This window comes from Botryllus schlosseri, chromosome 5, assembly GCF_051294905.1.
Source record: "Botryllus schlosseri isolate E-star chromosome 5, Bs_hap1, whole genome shotgun sequence".
Classification (NCBI taxonomy): Eukaryota; Metazoa; Chordata; class Ascidiacea; order Stolidobranchia; family Styelidae; genus Botryllus; species Botryllus schlosseri.
In genome coordinates this window covers 8,122,956-8,142,579 of record NC_137240.1, presented here as the reverse complement: position 1 = coordinate 8,142,579, position 19,624 = coordinate 8,122,956, and the positions used below count along the sequence as shown (strand labels likewise).

At 39.9% G+C, this 19,624-nt stretch overlaps 2 protein-coding genes across 3 annotated transcripts in view; one reads left to right on the top strand and one right to left on the bottom strand.

Moving 5' to 3' along the window:
- LOC145438903 (radial spoke head 10 homolog B-like) overlaps nucleotides 1-19,624 on the top strand; it is a 260,639-nt gene that overhangs the window by 45,528 nt on the left and 195,487 nt on the right. The window lies entirely within an intron of this gene.
- LOC145438876 (glycoprotein-N-acetylgalactosamine 3-beta-galactosyltransferase 1-like) lies at nucleotides 1,331-12,065 on the bottom strand. 2 transcript variants are annotated; one of them, XM_080316260.1, is made up of 8 exons: nucleotides 11,721-12,065; nucleotides 10,501-10,619; nucleotides 7,047-7,204; nucleotides 6,766-6,923; nucleotides 6,582-6,707; nucleotides 4,223-4,442; nucleotides 2,526-2,695; nucleotides 1,331-2,457 (listed from the first exon to the last, which is right to left on the bottom strand). In XM_080316260.1, the coding sequence occupies exons 1-7, from the start codon at nucleotides 11,831-11,833 to the stop codon at nucleotides 2,546-2,548; spliced, it is 1,044 nt and encodes a 347-aa protein (XP_080172386.1). In that variant the 5' UTR covers nucleotides 11,834-12,065; the 3' UTR covers nucleotides 1,331-2,457; nucleotides 2,526-2,545. The 2 variants fall into 2 exon arrangements, with proteins under 2 accessions (XP_080172386.1, XP_080172385.1); XM_080316259.1 differs by having other exon boundaries at nucleotides 1,331-2,695.

The following is a 19,624-nucleotide window of genomic DNA, read 5'->3' as shown; positions in this document are numbered from 1 at the left end:
TACTTGACTTTTTTGAATATTAAATGTTGGTACTCCGTGAAAACAGCCCCGAAATTCCTTAGGCTATCTTTCGTATTGGGGGATTAAACTACTTATACTTGACAAACTGAAATTTGCGAAAAGTAAGCAAGTAGATCACGAAATATTACGAAGTAGAAGAAGAGAAAATCAGATCTACTTGAGTATGTACCAGAAGTAGAGGAAAACTACTCGAGTACTTCCAAAAAGTAGCCGTACTTCGTTACTGACCACCTCTGTCGTTACTAATAACAGTGATTTATAGTACATAAAAATCCTATTTTAGTTATTATTAGTAATTTAAAGATACCTTTGAAAGCAATTATTTTCATAATGAAGAAATTGGAGTCGTAGTCGGAGTCAGGGTCATTTTCACAAACTCCGCCCCCGACTCAAGTCCGTATTTTTTCCACGACTCCGACTCCGACTCCAGCCACTATAGTTTTCACGACTCCGACTCCTAGGCGTGCTAAAAATAGGCTCCGATTCCATTAAGCGAAAATTAGCCAAACTCCGACTCCGACTGAACAGCCCGGATTAAAAGTAATGTGTTGTCTTATCTACCGCCAAAGATTGCATATTATTATAGTTCAGCACGATTACTCACGTCCCGCATGCTGTTGTTTTCCTGTCAGTGTCACAGAGTAAAGCAGTGTTTCTTATCCTGTTTAGCATTCATACCCCTTGGGCTTTCAATAAAATTTCTCGTGCCCCTGTCCATTTTCAACACAATTTCTGACGATAGATCTATTAAAATTAAAAAAACCATTGAATTGAAATCGCGCGTGGCGCGAAGAGCAGTTTTGAGTTGAATAAGTCTGGCCAGAATGTATCCCACTTTTTGCTGGTTTGCAGAATAATTTTGGGCTCTAGATAGTGTAGGCCTATACGCCCAATTCCAGAATGCATCTCGTAGCCCACGATTTGGTGCTCCCATGGACCCCTGGTTAGGAATTCATGACGTAGCCGTAGAGTCAGCTGTGTTGATGGCAATCTCCTCGTTCCAACTGTTCAGCAGCAGCACATTCAACAATTCACATGTAATTACATAACGACCCAGTTGCCGCACTTTGTGATACCGCATATTACATATTGAGTCCATATGTGTAGTATTGAGTATTATCCATTTATGATACAATGTACTTACAATCCAATTATCGAATTGTCATAAGTGCTCAAAGGATCCATTCCGTGTGACTCCTGCACGGCGAAATACAGTTGCTTAGTATTCGGTATTTTGCATGCAATGCACGTTTCAAGGCAACAACTCCCGTAGCCATGAAATGCGCAACAGATAACCAGCACATTTCAATCATCTCACACATGGTACTAGTTATTCAAACAACTTGTTTTCAACCAAAAATCTTTGTATATTGCTCTTCACGTAGAGCAGACACCGGACCGACAAAAGCATTTACCAATTGATGCAGCTTTTACACTGTTGCATCTCGAATACAATTAGGTCGAACAATAATACTTGGCCGAGGTGGACGTGAGGTTGATAGTCCGTACATGTCGTTTCGGCATCCTCATGTCCCTCCATTACATCGAATTGTGTCTCATGCATCGCATTGTACAGTGTACAGTAGGCTACATTGTGTATATCGAGCGGTTGAAAATAATAGAACCGCTTATTGTGACTGCCAAAAGCGAGCTCATGAATGATGATTTGATCTGAAATCAAACTTTCAAACGAGATAAAAGGTTTTGATGCCTCGTTTATTTTTCAATTCACGGAAACATACATAGAGACTTTCCACTTTACCATATTTCGATCAATAGGTACATCTTTGGCACTATCTCAGTAAGTTGAATATGTTGATGACTGTTACCCATACATACTGTCATATACTATTGGTCTATAGATATTATGCAGTGTTTTTTACGGGGTATATATGTTTCGTATGGTTTCGAGTTTCGAACGAATGTGGCAGCGTTTCAGAGTCGTTGGTCAATGATATCATCTCACGGCATTGATGGTCGCTGGTCGGCCATGGACTATGAAGTTTTGTAGGCCCGCATGGTCAGTGAGATGTGATCGGAACATTGTTCGGAAAAAGCCAGAAAACCATATGAAAGATGACAATTGCATTATCTGAACGCATCCCAGTGGTATATAGTAACAGTGACATATGTACTAAGGTTAATGTTATCTATGTACTATATACAGAAATATAGTTGCCATACGAAATTTCGAACGTAACGAGACGTTCCACAGTCCAGATAGCAAAGTATTGCACGTTTCACTCATGGTTCTACGACTCTTGAAATAAAATGAAAACTAAAATAAATAATCGCTGTAATCACATATTATATAGTGCTCATTTTCAGCCGGTTCGCACCGGTCCTTTATAACCGTCTTTCAAAATTTTATGACATCGGCGAACCCGTTAGCATGCATCCCTGGTTACTATCATTGACTTTTCGTAACAGAACCAACTGAAAAATATGACATATAGGTGATCGAACCGGCGTACAACATAATTGAATCCGACGCCTGCGTATACCTAGATGTCTATAGCGTACGTTACGATTCGAAAAGTAAATTTGGATATTGTCTATATGTATGAGTCATCCCATAGACTTTGACGCCGTAGATCATGTATTCGAGAACGTACATATCATCTTTCTTCACGTAGTGGAAGGATATGGGATACGCGGAGGGGCAGTCCTTTCCCTGTTGTACAAGAAGGCACGCGATAATTTTATATATATGTGGATAATCGCTTCCGTCATTTGCATAGAAAATAATGATACTAGTGCAAATGCAAACCATATGGATATTTCGCGGGGTTATGCAATGCGGCTATTGTATTCTATAAATTATCGGGATGGCCAGGTCACAACATGAGCGAATTATTCGTAGAGCACGATGTGTTTATGCTGCTCATGTGCGCAATATGTCACATAAAGTTTTTGCAAACTTGTTCAATGTTCACTTATCCTCATTTGTTCAGATCGGGCAATGAAACGGGATGCCGTCTTCATCCTTATGTCCAAAATGGTTGGAGTAATCCTGCATGAAATAATTTTAAAAATGCAATAGGCCTACATGAAACCCACCGATTCACCGAATGTCATGCTGAGGTATCCAAGCTATAAGAAATTGATGTGATTTATACAACTTTCGGAATTAGATAGATCATATTCATAACTACCGGTAGTTATTAGGGGTGGTGATGATATGATAAATTCATAATATAGATCATATTGTGTGGCGGAAATTTAAACATCATATCTATAGCCTATGCAAGACAATTTAGCTGGATATATCACATCCTTAGCTCCTAGTTAAATGTACCATTATCGCATATATCTGGAATCCATGACTGTCAGAAACTATAGTTATCTTTAGGGTTGCATTCGAAACAAAAATCAATTTAAAGCAAACATGTCTAAAACAAGGCCCTTGTTTAAAACATGTTTTATCTTTTTAAGCTATGACGCCACGAATCTTCGATTGTGACGTCATAGTGATTGACATTGATAATTGAAAATATATTGCAAGGGTGGATTGCATAGATGTCGATTAATCCGTATCGGTATCTGTGCAATCCACCCTAAATGTACCTCCTTTGACGAAATAGGCTTCCAACCTCTGTCATATACTGACCAAAATATCTTTAACCAGGACTACATCGTCACTCTGCATTTTTACGGTCGGCGTTCATCATCATCAGAACAATCATTCGGTACCAATGATCTATATCTACGTACTATAGCTGTTAAACCGACTATTTCGAGGGTTCCAACCATATATATGTCGGCTATGTCGGGTGGTAATCGTCCATAGACTCATACGACATGTTTTTGGGAAAGTATTTACACAATTATGGTATGATTATACAACATGAAAAAAATACACATTTTTTGTTTCTTAAAACTGCCTTTGTGTAAAACACTGTTTAAAACATTTGTTTTCAATGAAACCCCAGACATCTTGATTTGTAATAAAACCAGCTAACCTTCCTTGATCATTTTATTAGCATGAAATGGGTTTTGTTGGTTTTGTTGCAAATGGGTCACATACATGTATTTTTACAATTGATGTCGTAATGTCAATCTTCAAGCTTTGTACAACGAATCAGCTATTTAAGCTGTTTATATCTTGATTCTTTTCAAAGATTCTGATGATACAAATTGTAAAGCTAGCACATAGTGCCGGGCGTAGCCGCTGAGCAACGAGCGCACACAATGGACTCACCGCACACGACGAATAATAGTCGTACTTCCATAACCAAAAATCTTTCGGCAGTAAACCGGCTACTATGTGATGTCCCGGGCTTAGCGGATGAAACCGTTCCTTCTGTAATTCATCTCTCGAGTCCCCAGCAACGACGCCGAGATTAGACATACACCGTCCAAGCTCGACGTCTTCCACGCCGCCACCTTTCGCGCATTTTGTGGCCATTCCGTTCGCAAACCTTTTGGAAAATACCAAGTCCGGGATAGGTCTCGTTGCTATGAGAAGGTTAACAATGAGTAACATTAACGAAGGCGAAAAGTCCATTTCTTAACGGCATGCACATAACGCACAAGTAGACGACATTATACCGTATGAGGCCAGAAAGTGGCACGTCTCGAGATCTAAGTTAAACTAATACCAAATCTAGCGACAAATCAATATGTATACGATAATTTACACTGAGGTGGGGTCTTCATTTTGTGGTATGTATTAGGGATGGTGTGAACGTGAGGTTCGCGTTCGCGTTCTGTGTGTGAACCTCGGAAATTTAGAGGTTCACGCTCACAAACGAACCTTGGTAGGTTCTGCACTGTGAACCTTTTTCATATGTTACGATTTTCGCTTAACATCTGTGGTAGAAATTTATTGCATTTCAACTGCAAGCCACTCTATGCAAGGCGCTGGCAGCATAAAAAATCAACAATGAATGAGCAGAGCATGCACTGACTCTGCTATGAGCTTGACCTGCTATCACACAATATCATGAGCGAAATACACTACATATAGTTAGTCAGCGAATGATGCTTATTCAAATAATCAATGAAAGTGACATCGATGTCTGATGTAAAAAATATAGCAGGCGTACGGGAACAATCTTGATTTCATGTTAATCGTATCATAAAAACCAAATCCGTGCGATTGGGGTGTTGGCTACTGCCAGTGCTATATAACATGTTAAAGGGAGCAGTATCGGTAGCAGTACAGAAACCCGTTTTACACTCTGTTCAATATCAACGTAGCAATTCTTAGATGCTGAATACATTGTCCGGTCTGGCCTAGACCATCAAGGCGTAAGCTCACTTACATTCCTTTACAAGTCTCATCGAAATTGTTGGCAAAGCGACTGAAGATATTGATTTTATTGGATTATTATATCTTTTGATTTCACCAGTTGGTACATTTGGCAACGTTTAAATCGTCAATATGTACTTGTACAGCATTGTGGCCTTATGTGGCTCGAGTCGTCGCTAGGTGTCGTGTACATTAATACAGGCTGTCACTTCACTGTAATGTAGGGTTGGAATTGCGATATGACGTCACGTGACGTCATGAGGTTCACGTTCGCGTTCACATAGAACCTTTCAAAAAGGTTCACGTTCACACGAACTTGAACCTTTCAGAGGTTCACATCATCCCTATGTATTTCCGGAGGGGGCAAAGTAGTCATCGTTGGTAATCAAGTAGAAGTAGAATTAACACGGTAAATTTCTTCTCAATCAGTAGTAGTAGTGATTACCAAGACCTATCAAAACTACTTCAAGTACATTGGAGGGAATTGCAGGGAATATCTTCATGGCTAATGAAAAACGACAATATTACAATACAAATAATTTCAATTGCAGAATTGCAGGGTGTATCTTCACAGCTAACCCAAATTACAAGTTACACTGAAACTAGGTTCAATTTCAGTTACAGTCTCGCCCGCTTGTTATAACAATTTCCCTCGTGAAAATAATGCAAACAAATCCCAAACGATTTTCATACTTTATGAAATCTAAAATTTAAAAAGTATGTAGTTAATTTTGCCCGAAGAACTGTGAAGAAGTGGAAGTGGTCTAAAATATAACCCTCTGAATAAGAAGCGCAAGTATAGACAAAATCTACTTGGAAAAGTAAAAGTACATCATTACTGATCACCTCTGTATATATTACATATGATGCACATTCTTAACTGTTGGAACGGTTCTCAATTGTACAGAGCCGATCCATGCTACAGCCGCATAGAAGGGTCACATATGAAGTTCTTGTCGCTATCCTAATTTCGTTGAGAGCCATGTTTTTGTTTGTGGTATTCATGGTGGTTGTCGACTATTATGGTGATTTACAACAGGCCAACTTTCTTCGTTTTTATTCCGTAGCTGCCGACTTATAGCACGCCCCACCGGCTTTCATAAGAAACCGCTTGCACGGATGTAATATCGTTGTTATGGCGTTTTAGCTGGGATTGGTAAGGTCGGCGTAACCTACGCTCGTTCAGACAAGATTCGACCATCCAGCGTTGTATCGTGTATCCATAATTCCATTTTTCCTCGATATAAGACGCATGTGTGACTTATAGAGTATAAAACAATCTAATTTTAAACTTCGGAAGCCTTACCTCCTAGTAGCTTCTTTGCTGAGAACGTAGCCAGCTCCTCCGCTCATATAGCCCTGCTGGACGTATGGTTTAAATTTCCGTCCGAAGTATATTGGTTTCCCAGGATCGTAGTCTTTCAACAGATACCTTCATAAGATATTCCATCGACTTGGGGTTTTGTGACCTTAACCTATACTGTATATACCTTAGATTTTCTACGACCACAAATGAATCGTCGTCCGCTTTCATGAACCAGTCTACCTCGCTGTGGTAGTGATCCCAAGCGTACTTGAAAGCGGCCTTTGTCTTTTCGTACAGTTGGTCCCTACCCTCCTTTACCGGCAGTCCCACCGCTGGGAAGGTCTAAAGTGGATATGATTTCAGTTCAAGGTGCCTGCCTCGTCTATATCAGAATGCGATATTTTTGACAATCAAAATTTAGTAGCATTGCCAGGTGATGTTCATCATGTTAAGATTATGTTTTACCTTGTCTTCAGCCGAGCTCATAAAAAGGCGGATGTTGCACCGACTTGACCACGTATCTCGTACATGTATAGCTTTTTTATATATTGTACTTGGTGAAGTCATAATCCAACACAAGACTCGAACTTTATTATATAGTTGCTCCGCAGTAGTGTTGTCGTCTGTGAAATGGAGATATCTTATTATTACTATACAAATATAAACTGTTTCGGTTAAGTTATACAAAGTTTAATGAGGAACACCAATAAACCCTTGATTAGCGCTGGGTAAAATTGTGAGTCTTGGCGATTCGGTGCCGAGTCGAGAATTAAGCTTCCTGTCGACTGGAGTATTCGAGTATACCACCTATTATGACACACTGACCGTAATAATGTCGCGAAGGGTTCAGATATGTATTTTGCGGCTACCAAGAAAGTGATATCAGTACCATGTCATCCGAAATAATTTTTTTATTTCTGAACCATGTCATTTTCGCAGGCTACGTAATAAGAGTGGGTGTGCGGTAGATAACTGGTTCTCAACTGCCAGTCCGTGACAAGTCTCCTCCCGGTGCGCCAAATATATTAGAATATTATATATCAATACCAAAATTGAATGATTTTACAGAGAAATAAAACATCAAAATTTAGATAAATTTCTAGACTTGACACGTCATTTCCTGCATGGCTTCCAATGTAGAATTCATGGTCTGCTTTGAACTTAGGATACGTCACGATGCTGCAAGTGTTGTACGAAACTCTTCAAAGGTAATTGAATGGTATATTCATATTGAAATGAACCCGAATATTTTCTGCTGACACTCGTCAGGGGTGATCGTCAGCAACTAGTGGAGAATTGGAAAGAACAATGCATATCAACAATCGTATCTCGAAATATGACGTCACCAGCATGAAATGAGATCTCAAATAAGAGAGCGTTCAATGTACTATTTTAAGATGGTACACGAAACGAACTCCTTTTGTTGACAAAGCTTGGGCTGATGTATTTTGATAAGGTCGACTCCAAGGCACTCAGATGAAAGTGTGAGTGGCCCCTCCCGATGACGCGAAATCTTCAAAGTTAGTCTACAACTCGTTTTAGGAAACAGTTACATGAATAATCAAACTCAATTTAGTGCTTTTACGACATTTCGCCATGCAGAAACTGTAAAAAAAACACGTCTAACGCGTATTATATCAAAATCAGCATTAAATGAAGTTTCCAATAATTACACCGGTCGACATGATTTTTGTTTTCTGGCCAAAATGATGACTATTAAGTCAATTTTCTTGCGCTGATTACGAATATGAAGTCTCTTTTTTCTCTCACGTCAAGATTTTTTATAATCTGGGATTTAAAATTTTGCATTTTAGTGCTAAAACAGCCTGTTCTGTGACGTATTCGTTGCTGTTTAGTCATAGCTATCACCATAGTGACGTCATCAGAGCTGGTCAAAGTACTTACCATAGGTACTAAAGTAGAAGTAGAAGTAACGGCGTCAATTTCTACTCAAGCAGAAGTAAAGTAACTTTCTATAAGTATGTAAACAAGTCATTATCTATTCCAGGCCTAGTTTTCGATATCAGTATCAATTTATTAATATTTTCTTCCTTTCAAAACATCACAAGACTGCGATACAATGAAAAGATAGGAAGGCGTAGAAACGACTTGGATTAGTCTTTGAAATCAGGCATCAGAAAACTAAAATCAGATGTGGGCCTAGGCGATGTAAAGAAGAGGTATGCACAGCCAAATGAATGAATAATTAGGCGACATTGAGGCTGCAGAGAATTTGAAAGCAAAAATATTTACCATTTGGTGTGCCAATATGGTTTGGAGAGAGCAACGTGGACATGGAAAAGATTGTTACTTTTGCCTAGGTGTCTTTTTTTATTTATGTCAAAAACCACCATAGAATTCAATATCCAATTTGACTTGCGCAATACGACCGATTTCTCATGGGCCAGATGTTGCAACTCCATTGCCTTCAAAAGTTTTACCAGCAGTTGAAGAAGATTCTCTCCGTGAAGAGTCATTGTCTGAAGAATGTTCTCAGCATGAGTGTGATGGTGATCAGCAGCTATATAAAGTTGAATCAAGGTTAACTAAATAACTTTGTCATGAATTTGAATTCGCAAAATTGTTCTGTTCGTATTGTAGGTTCCAGTTCAAAAGCCAAACATATATTTGGCACTAATACCACTGTTGCTTGGTAAATGCATCGTGATAGTGAATACACACTCTTCTGTGTCGGTGCTCAAGGTCTCCTACAGACATTAGGAACCGTGAGTTATGCCTCTTTATTTATGCATCACGCCTAAAAGCTGTTTTGTCGCACAATGCAAATCAATGTGCTTCTTTCCTTGTAGCTGGTACAACTGGCATCAAGGGGTCTTGCGAGAATATGAAACTTTTGATTTCAAACTACTCAATCGTGTAAAATTTCCGTTGATTTTGAACTCATAAATATGGTACTGGTTCAACGGCCTAGAACGACAAGGTATCCTTGTTTTATGGGAATGGGACGGTAGAAATCATTGAATGTAACGTAAGTGGCCGATGAGGGAGTGTCTTACACCAGGCTTTAAAATGTTTCAGAGCCTGCTCTTATCGACAGATATAATGTTGTATTTGAGTATTGCTTTCACAACTACATTCATTGCAGTAAAGAATTTATTAACTCGAATATATTAACTCGAAAAGTCTTCGAGTTAATAAATTCTTTACTGCAATGAATGTAGTTGTGAAAGCAATACTCAAGTTTAATGTTGTATTTCCAACATTATATATTAAACTGTATCTCATGAAAAAGTTTTTAAAGGCTCTGATCAAAGAGAGAGAGAGCACGTTGTAAATACATTCGCGAACGATTTCCTCACTTGAGTTACTACAATAGAGGGTGTATTTGCTGGACCTCAAATCAGAACACCCGCCAAAACCCCCCATTTCTTTTTAGGAAGGCGAATTTGGAAAAAAATACATGACTCTCTCTCATTGAAGTTACATATAACTTTCTTGGAAATACTAAGGATCCTGATTATCTGGAGGGTTTTAGTTCAAGATAATGAAACCTCAAATCCAATAAAGTAAGCTGAGAGTTTTGTAGGATGTGTTTCGTGTCATATATACGGACCTAAACAGGCATAAACGCCCTTAATGCAGCCGTATTTGAGTTAAATTTTCGGCGCTTCTTCGATTTTTGCGATAAATTGTGACGTGATGAGTGAATTCTGACGGCAAATTAGGAATCAGCATTGGCAAATTACGTAAACTCAATTAATCGCTCTAAAAAAAAAGTGTAAAAATGTCGACCAGTGTTACTCTTTAGCTGCATACTTTTGTCGTAAATGCAACTTGCGTTAATATTGATTTTTGAAGGTCCGCAGCATTTACTTTGTTGTTTAACCGGCCCGCAAGGTCTAAAAGGTTGAGAACCACTGAAGTAGCCCACAGTGCAGCCGGAAACAATTTTCATCACCTCTGTCAACGTTTTCGGCCGTCGCTGGTCTTAATGTCGTCGCTATAATGCCGTTCGACAAATGTATGGTGGTCGCCCCATCATCTTCAGGATTCTCTGCTTTTTCCCCTGCCTCGACTCTAAGAAGTTGTGGATGAAATTATTGTACAAAAATATTTTGAATTCGAAGTAATGTAAGACTTCGCAATGTATCGGAGTCTGCATGACTCTCCTGATGGTTTCGCTTTAATCTCTATATATTGGAACCGGAACACATTTCTCGAATTGAGATTGACTGGATCCTTGTCATGCGCCGTGAAATGATGGTCGCGTAGTAACGATTTCAGATCATCGAAGCATGATTGGGAACGTAACAATATTCAAAACTCGCGTCGTGTGTTTAGTACACATCCGATTGGATCTGAACAATATGCGGTCATGTCGAGAGTGAAATGTGACATTTATGTAACGTTAAACTTTACGAGGGATTCGCAATTCGCATAGTTAACAGGCCTATACAGTGATAGCACTCAGCAAGGGTTTTACATTAATTGTCAACCGCGCAAATTATCTCATGGATTGATTACAGACACTGCTTCACGTACGTTTATCCATTTCGCAACAAACAATATCGAGAAGCATTCCGACTGACTCTCATCAGGAGCGAACGTTAGTAGATGCGGTTAATCACCTGCTTATACATGCTTAGGGATGGGCAATATTGAATCAAAAACGATTCGAGTTGCATTCAAATAATAACAGCGTCACATGGTGTTCGTAGTAATTTGGAGAAAGGGCAGAACGCATCAAGGAATCTGTCCTCGATGTCAAGATGCTCTTTTAAACATGTCATTGCTAGTACGGTTGTCGTCGATGATAATCATCACAGGAGTCTCATGGCTTCGCTTGTATTTACGCCTGTGGGGTTGGGTACACGTGTGCGCTCGGCCTCGTTATGTAAACGTTCTGCGTGTTTTGAGTTGCCGATCAAAATAGCTTTGCACAATAGGTACCGTGTACACTGTACAATGTACATACTATGTGAGACATGATAATAATTTATGGTGATTCAATATCACCCGATTCAAAGCAACGAAATACTGGATGAGTGGATATGCCTCGAAAGGTCTGTTTCGAATCACGTAAAATCAACCACTAGTTGAGTCGATTTGGGATAACTGATTCGTAATGCCCACCCATATAAAGACGGCTACGATACGAAATAGGTACTATTGCCTCACATCTTGATACCGGCCATTCCAGCTTGCATGTAATAAATCCACGACGCAGCTGTTCCGATCCCAAACACCAGGCCGAAGAAAAAGCCCAAGGCGACGAATCTCAAGTTAGACATGCCGGTTCCTACGTCATCATTGGTTTATGTATTTGTTATCACCATAGCGCATCTGAATATGTATAAAATGGAATGCAGTATCATATAATACGTTGTAGGACTGGATAGATATGTGGAATATAGTGACGAGAGCTAGTGAAGTTCGTAATTACAAATTCGGAATACTATACAACAAAAACCTACACATTATATGATGGGCGTGCGCAGTCGTACTGAAGTGTCGTTTCAGTAATGATTAGGGCAAGTTTTTGTTGCAGTTAAATCGTGGAAAGTTGCATTTATTCTTCACAAAAGTTGCATTTATTTTTTAACAAAAGTTGCACTAAAAGACCACATTTTGGTAGGTTTTCAGTCGAATTTGACCGGATCTTCTCTATCAAAAAGGGGGGCGTGTCTGAAAAAGTTTGAGGCCCGATGATTTAGAAGGTTCAAATATGTATCGTTTTCTGATCAGAAGAAATAATGTCAGTTACGTATACGTGATATTGCAGACAAATGGTTTCGACCATATGTCAATTTAATTTCGACTTGACATAATGCTGCTGGTTGATCACTATATAGGCCTACTTTACAGCAGGGGTTCCAAACCTTTTTTTAGACCGTGGCCCCTTTTGAAAATTTAAAAAAATAAATGTCCCTCCTAAGAATATTGACAAAATTACGAAGCGTTATTATAATTTAAAAAATCTGGAGTTAAAACAGAATCAGGTAGTTAGTATAATAAAATGATATAAATACAACACACAATAAACATGATAGTGAATAAATCATTTGTTATTACTTCATCAGTATTATGTGATGGTTTAGCTTATTTTTGCTCTGAAAATGTCTTAATTGCTGATTCCTGGGAAGCGAGTGGCGCAGTTGGTTAAGCACCGGCGTCACGACACCAATGGCAGTGGTTCGAATCCCGGTTCGGACCAACTGCTATGTGTCGGAGGTTATCTGGCCTCCTCACCGCTGATCTCGTTGTACTAACAGTGTATTGAAAAAGCCCAGAAACATAGTATAAGCCGCGCTCTTAAAAAAGCCGGCAGCCGAGACTCGACGACGGACGCATGCAAGTGGATATGCCTGAAGAGTGAGTGCAAGAGTAGTTGAAAGTCGTCCCATGATCAGGCTGAAGATGAGTATTCTTAACTGTACAATATCGGTGTTGCATCTGTACTGTACGATATCTGTGTTGTGACGGACAAGGCCTAAACGGCGATAAGCGTCACAGTAATATACCGTGTGTAATAATAATAATAATTGCTGATTCCGGGATGGAAAGGTGCAATCGTACATCATATTGAATATTCAAGACACTGCGCTGCTTTGTCTTCAGAAGTAGAGAGATGTAATTTCTATTGTTACAGTAAAGTAGACTGGGAGATGACAATTTCCTAATTTTTCCATACCCCCTTGAAAAAGGCACATGGTCGCCTTTGGTAGGGTTACCGTACGTCCTGCTTTAGGACGATCTGTACTCCTTTGTGAATAAATTGAAAATTTCCTCTGACGACGCCAAAATGTCCTACTTTTTAAAATATGGTAACCCTACCCTATGGCCTACAGGTTGAGAAACCATGCTAGTTCTGAATGGTGTGATACGAAGGATCGAGGTTTCAAGGCTTCGACGGTTGGAAGAAAGTGTTGAAATTACATTTCGAAAATATCACCTTTCGCTACTGGACGCGAATCATCGCAATTAATACTCGACTTGGATTTGAATGCAGAGCCATACCAGCCAATACTACCTTTATCATCGATTATATATGAACACTAGTAGCAGGTAATCCAGCTGATATAAATCTATTACTACTAGCCTACTACTACCACATCTACTACGATGATATATCATTTTTCACCCTGTTTCTGTAGCATCATTTGAGATTTACGGTGTGCTTAATGACGGAGTAATATAACAAACCCGCAGTATGCGGTTTTTACACCCTGTAACAACCATATAGCTGATTTGACTTTCATCTTTCTCCCAACGTCAATTCTATTAAACTCACTCTTTCCAATAGAATAGTTATTGTCAGCTGGTACGCCAGCATATCCCTTACGTATATTTCACGACCGCTGGATGTATCTCTGCGCCTCGGTAAATATAAGTTAATAATTGTTATACCGGCGAATAACAGTATACGGTGGCATAGCCGATTCAAGCGTGTAAATATGACAGCATTGAACGTCAACCTTGCTCAAATATTCCGTTTCGTCGTGCAAGGACACAAATACATCTATATCCGCGTGTTGAAGTTTCTCAAGCCGAACTTTGGGCCAATCTGAATTCCATCCTTTTCGTGTACATTGTGAACGCGATATGAAGTTTCGTTGTCTGAAGGTGTCGATGTCGAGTGTTGGCAAACCTTGAATCCTAATCGTGTTCCTGCACCATTATGGTTCTTATCCCTAATCGTCCTATCGCGCTATTGTCACATCTCAATATTGTTGTATCGTCCGCCTTGTATATTAATGTGTGTTAACTAGGTTTACATCCTCTTCAATTTGTAGGCCATCGTCACAGTTTTAACTACGTCATCAAGTTGTAAAATATGTATTTTGTACATGTACAGTACACTGTACATTCAATGAAAAATATAGTGTAGGTGCTAGGTTATTGCGTCATAAATGACCAATTAATGGGGGCGGGCGCATTCCAGTGTGAGCAAATACAAGGATAGGCTTTAAACAATTCAAATCGAACTTATCGCTTCCTAATTCATCATTTCCCATCTCTTCTCGGATGGATGAATGTTCCCTGCAAGCCGGGAGTTTTCCATGTAGGCTATCGTTTAGGGTTCTCAGACTTTACTTTTTGTTCAGTGTGCATGCCTCCTCTTTACATCGCCTAGGCCACGGTAGGTGTCTGATTCCATAGACTACTCCAAGTCGTTTCGACACCTTCCTATCTTTTCATTGTATCGCATTTGTGTATTGGATTGTATTGAACTGATAAAAATTTCTAATAAACCAATGATGATGAAATGAAGCAAAAGGTCAATTTCCAAGCAATGGCTGATTAAATTGCACTCGTTCGCTAATAACCACTTATAGCCTACCTAAACGGGTCACATATATTCTGCAAAATGTATGTTTCATAGCAGTGTTGGGATGACTCGAGTCATGACTTGACTCGAGTCAGACTCGAGTCACCTTTTTCGCATGACTTGACTTGACTCGAGTCACTTTGCTAAAATGACTCGACTTGACTTGACTCGGCGTATCAGAAATGTGGATTGACTCGTGACTCGGAGCAAAATTCACGAGTCAATTTCAAGTCATCAACTAATCGGTGTCGTTAAAAATCACTGTATCTTGCATATGTTCGGATTGTTCGCAAAACGCTGGTATAACCCGTGAGAGCGACCAATCATTCAATGATCGTGCGTTTCACTGAGCCTCGATTGTTCTCTCACAAATAAATTGACCGCAAACGAAGTGATCGAAGCTTACAGCTTACGTTGTTGTAATTCTAGTAGTAAAGTAATAAAATAGCAAAATGTATATTTCCGTTCTCTGTTCTTACCTTAACTAAACCTATTGTTTTATTGAAATTGACTTCGAATATAGTTTAGTCCTCAGCCATTGGCGCAGGCTGGAATTGTATCATATCTATTTGTAAATGGGTAATGTATAGAATCTTATCAATTCGTTTCTCCATTCTCTATTCCGGCTGGTAACTATAAACTGTGGCTATGCAATTACGTAGTTTAACAGCTCTACGTATATGTGAGTGGTACAGCGCCTTCGTGTGTGTATATTTAACTCTATATTCGGTCATCCGTTCGGAATCAATAAACACTCAAACTGTATTTCAGACAGCTAGCAAATTGCAATGACGTAATCATACCTCATACATACTTCGAAAAGGCAACTTGACTTGAAATGTGACTTGACTCGTGACTTGACTTGACTCGACTTGACTCGAGTCACCTCCAAAAATCGAGTGACTTGACTTGACTCGAGTCACCTTTGAAAATCGATTGACTTGACTTGACTCGAGTCAAAATGTGCAATGACTCGAAATGACTCGTGACTCGAAGGTGGTGACTTGATCCCAACACTGTTTCATAGTACCAGGCCCCTACGGTTACCATATTTTGAGATACGGAAGTATGGACGCTTTTTACATACCACCAAACATATAAATTCGGACAGGAATACGGGTAATTTGAAAATTTTGACGGTAGATACGGTTGTGTTGACTAAAAAAATCGACTCCCGAAAGACAAAAAAATTGAAAAGGGTCATTTTCCAAAATCCAGATTTTGCATCATTTATGGCGTTTTTCAGTTCTGCCTGTGCAATCGCCTGGCTTTCAAAGCTAAAAGGGAGGACGGATCGCAAAAGAGGACGACATTAGGGCGTCCTCGGTAGACATTTTTAATTTCTTGAAAAAGGAGGGCAAATCTTCCTAACGAAGGACGTATATAGTAAACCTGTAGGCTTATACGGTACAGTACATATATGTTATACACTACGCAGTAACACATAAACCAAGATGCAATAAGCAAAATAAAGAAAAGGTTACGATACTGATCGTATTGTACAAATGAAAACAGTAGTGAATGAGCGCGAAAATTTATATAGAATATCGTTTAATGTGCCAAACAACAGCCATAGCTTATGTCGGATAGATATGGGATGCAATCCGTACGTCAATTACAGTGTGGGTGTGCATGTGCAACCTCCTGCCCGCAGAGCAAATAGGAGCGGCATTCGAAGAAGTATCAATGTGAAATGGTGTGCGGCCCGCAAAATAGGTTTATAATTTACATTGACCTGAAACGTTTGAGATCAGCTGAAGTAGCGTAAGAGAACGGCCAATAAAACGCTGAAATATGCCTATGATGACTATGCACAGATATCTTGCCAAACTTTATTCGATAACCTGAAACCGATACCTGGTTTAGGTAGGGTTACCATATGTCCTCCTTTATCACGAAATCCAAAATGTCCTCCAGGGACACCTAAATGTCAGTCATCAGTTTTGTAAATTCGCCCACCTTTATAGCTTTGACAGCTAGCCTTTATGAATTCTCTTTATATCTTTTATGAATTGTAAAAAGTATTCTCATTTCCGCATTCCCAGATATGGCAACCCTAGGTTTAGAGCAGGGATGTCAAACTCAAATTGCTTGGCGGGCCGTATTCAAGCCTTCAAATCGCTCGCGGGCCGGACCAGTCAATCGATTTCAAAAGGTTACCTCGTGTGTGCCCGTGCTTTTCACTCGAACACTTGATTATCAAGCATGTATTGTATACACGGATCATAAGGGTTTCTTTCTAGCAAGTCGCAACACCTTTATTCGCGAAGAATTGAATTGGCAAAATACGATGATTGTCGGATTGAACACAGTTAACAAACGCCAAAACGGTGGTGCTGACGACGATATAAGTTAGCATATTTCTATGCTCTCTTTGCTGTAGTCGTATAATGTAGCGTTAACCCGGCGTACGCGTTGTGACGAATACAAGATATTTAACTATGAATGCGGACGTTCGAATTTGGTTCATTATTATTAAATCGCGAGTATGGTTTCTGTTTAGTCCGGGGACCTATTGGTTCAAAAGTGACACAGAAGTACGACAACAGATGTTTGAATTATACAATTGTGTAATAAATATATTTTACATGTAAACTATATATAATGGTTTCGCATTGGCGTTTTCGCTTCTGTGAATAGCTACTTCTTAGTCCATTATTCCATAACACTTTAAGTGTGCACTTTTTGCCTTCCCTACATTAGGTGTCAATGTCACCGACTTGAGTGGCAACTAGAGTAAAACCACAACGCCGCAGTCCGTCGGTTAAAATATGGCATATGAACATGAGCAATGACCATGCTCGACATTTGCTGTTTTGCGGGAATATTTCATGTGGAAAATCTCAACATTCTCTGCAAATTGGCTGGATAATATAAGAAATTTTCAATCAACCAATAATTTTTCAATCAACCCAGAATTGCTTCACGGGCCGGATGCGGCCCGCGGGCCGTATATTTAACACCCCTGGTTTAGAGGCTGGTGCCCAAAATGCCCAAAAGGTCCCAGCCTCGGTTTACTGAGAATGGTGAATTTGTGATATAAAAATGATGAACAATGTTCCAGCGCCCTCGTTTACAATCTCTTATATTCCTCGCCACGAATGCGCAGGGCCAAAGAGCATCACGATTAAAGCAAGGAGACATTGAAATATTCCAACTTATATAACTGTATTCAACCGGCCGATCATCGCATTCTGTCAATTCCATTGTTTGCGAATAACGGAGTCGCTAGAATAGAGCCCACATGATCCGTGATATAATACATAATACTATACTTTGCATGGCGGTTTATAATAAAGCATTCCATTGAAAAAAAAGATGTGGATTTCGAGGTGACATTTTGGATCATTAGACTGGTCTGGCCCGCGAGCGATCTTAACTTTTGAATCCGGCCTGCGACCGGAGTTGAGTTTGACACCCCTGACCTAGAGGAACGCTATATAAAAAATTTATAGCATTATTTCGAAAACCCACTGAATATGGGTTTTAAAACTCAACCTCACATTTGACACACTGCAGTGGTTCTTAACCGCCGGTCCGCGACGACATTCAAGCCGGTCCGCCAGGTATATTACAATTTTATACCTTAATTCCAAGATGCAACGTTGAAGGCTTGTGCATTGATATAATAGATAAAACATCAAATTTTAAACTGATTCAGAACTTCGTGAGGTAACATTACGGCTGGAAACATGTTCGATCTGACTTAAAGTTCAAGACGTGTCAATCGACGACTGGCGAGCGACAAGTACAGAACATATACGAGCTGACTCATCGCTAAACAGCGCAGTTTGCGCGATCATTCGTTCTCGATTCATTTACTTTTTGCAGGACCGCAACTGGGGCACCTCATACTGCCCAATTGCAGAGGGGCCGAGCTTGAAAAGTGCCCAAAATTATTTTGCAGCTGAACATAAATCATAGCGTATTTTTTGAAACTTTTACCAACATTTTTAAATTTCTTTTCGCGCCTTGCGCGATTTAGTGTCTCTAAATGTCTTGCTAATTAGGTGCCCTTTTCCGAGAAATACGCATGATATATAGAAATAGGCATTTCGGCGTCAGCCATTACCGCGCCACGACGTACCAACACATAATGAAGTTTTGGTTAACATGAGACTCCGAAAGGTGTGCCAAAAATTCGGCGCCCGAGAAACCAATTCAGTCATGATTCTCATGAATGATCGAAAGTTTTTCGCAATTGGCGCGATTAGGCCACATAAATTTTCTGCTTGCACTGAGTAGAATGAATGTGCTTACAAATACTGGTGAAACATCCACCCAACTGTCGGGTCTGGGGGCGAAGTCCTCGGAAGTCCGGCTTATCGCTCTGTGGGCTGACCAACGTTTTTGGGGGTGGGCTAACGCAGTGCTTTTTTGGCCCGGATTTGCAGATGGCCGCTGTAAGGTGTTTTCTTGCGGCACGCATTGTATTCGTAGTTGCCGGATTAGCCTGCGTCTGGTGGCAGTAAGCAATGAGCAAGGTAGCAAGACAATGTTTTTGGATCGACTCCGAAACTCTACTTCTCTCGATGTCGTCAAAGAGAAGGATATTATTCGAGTTGGCGTGGTCGGTTAAGCCCGCGGCCTTCGGCATGAAAGACTGTAAATGACTCTCGGCGGTAGCACGTTTATCTGGACAAGGTAATTTTACATCAACTCAGCAGACTCACTTCCATAAAATCACATGGATGCCATCATGAAGAAAATAATTAAGAACCAAACCCTCTAAATGTCACTCTCTAGCACTATA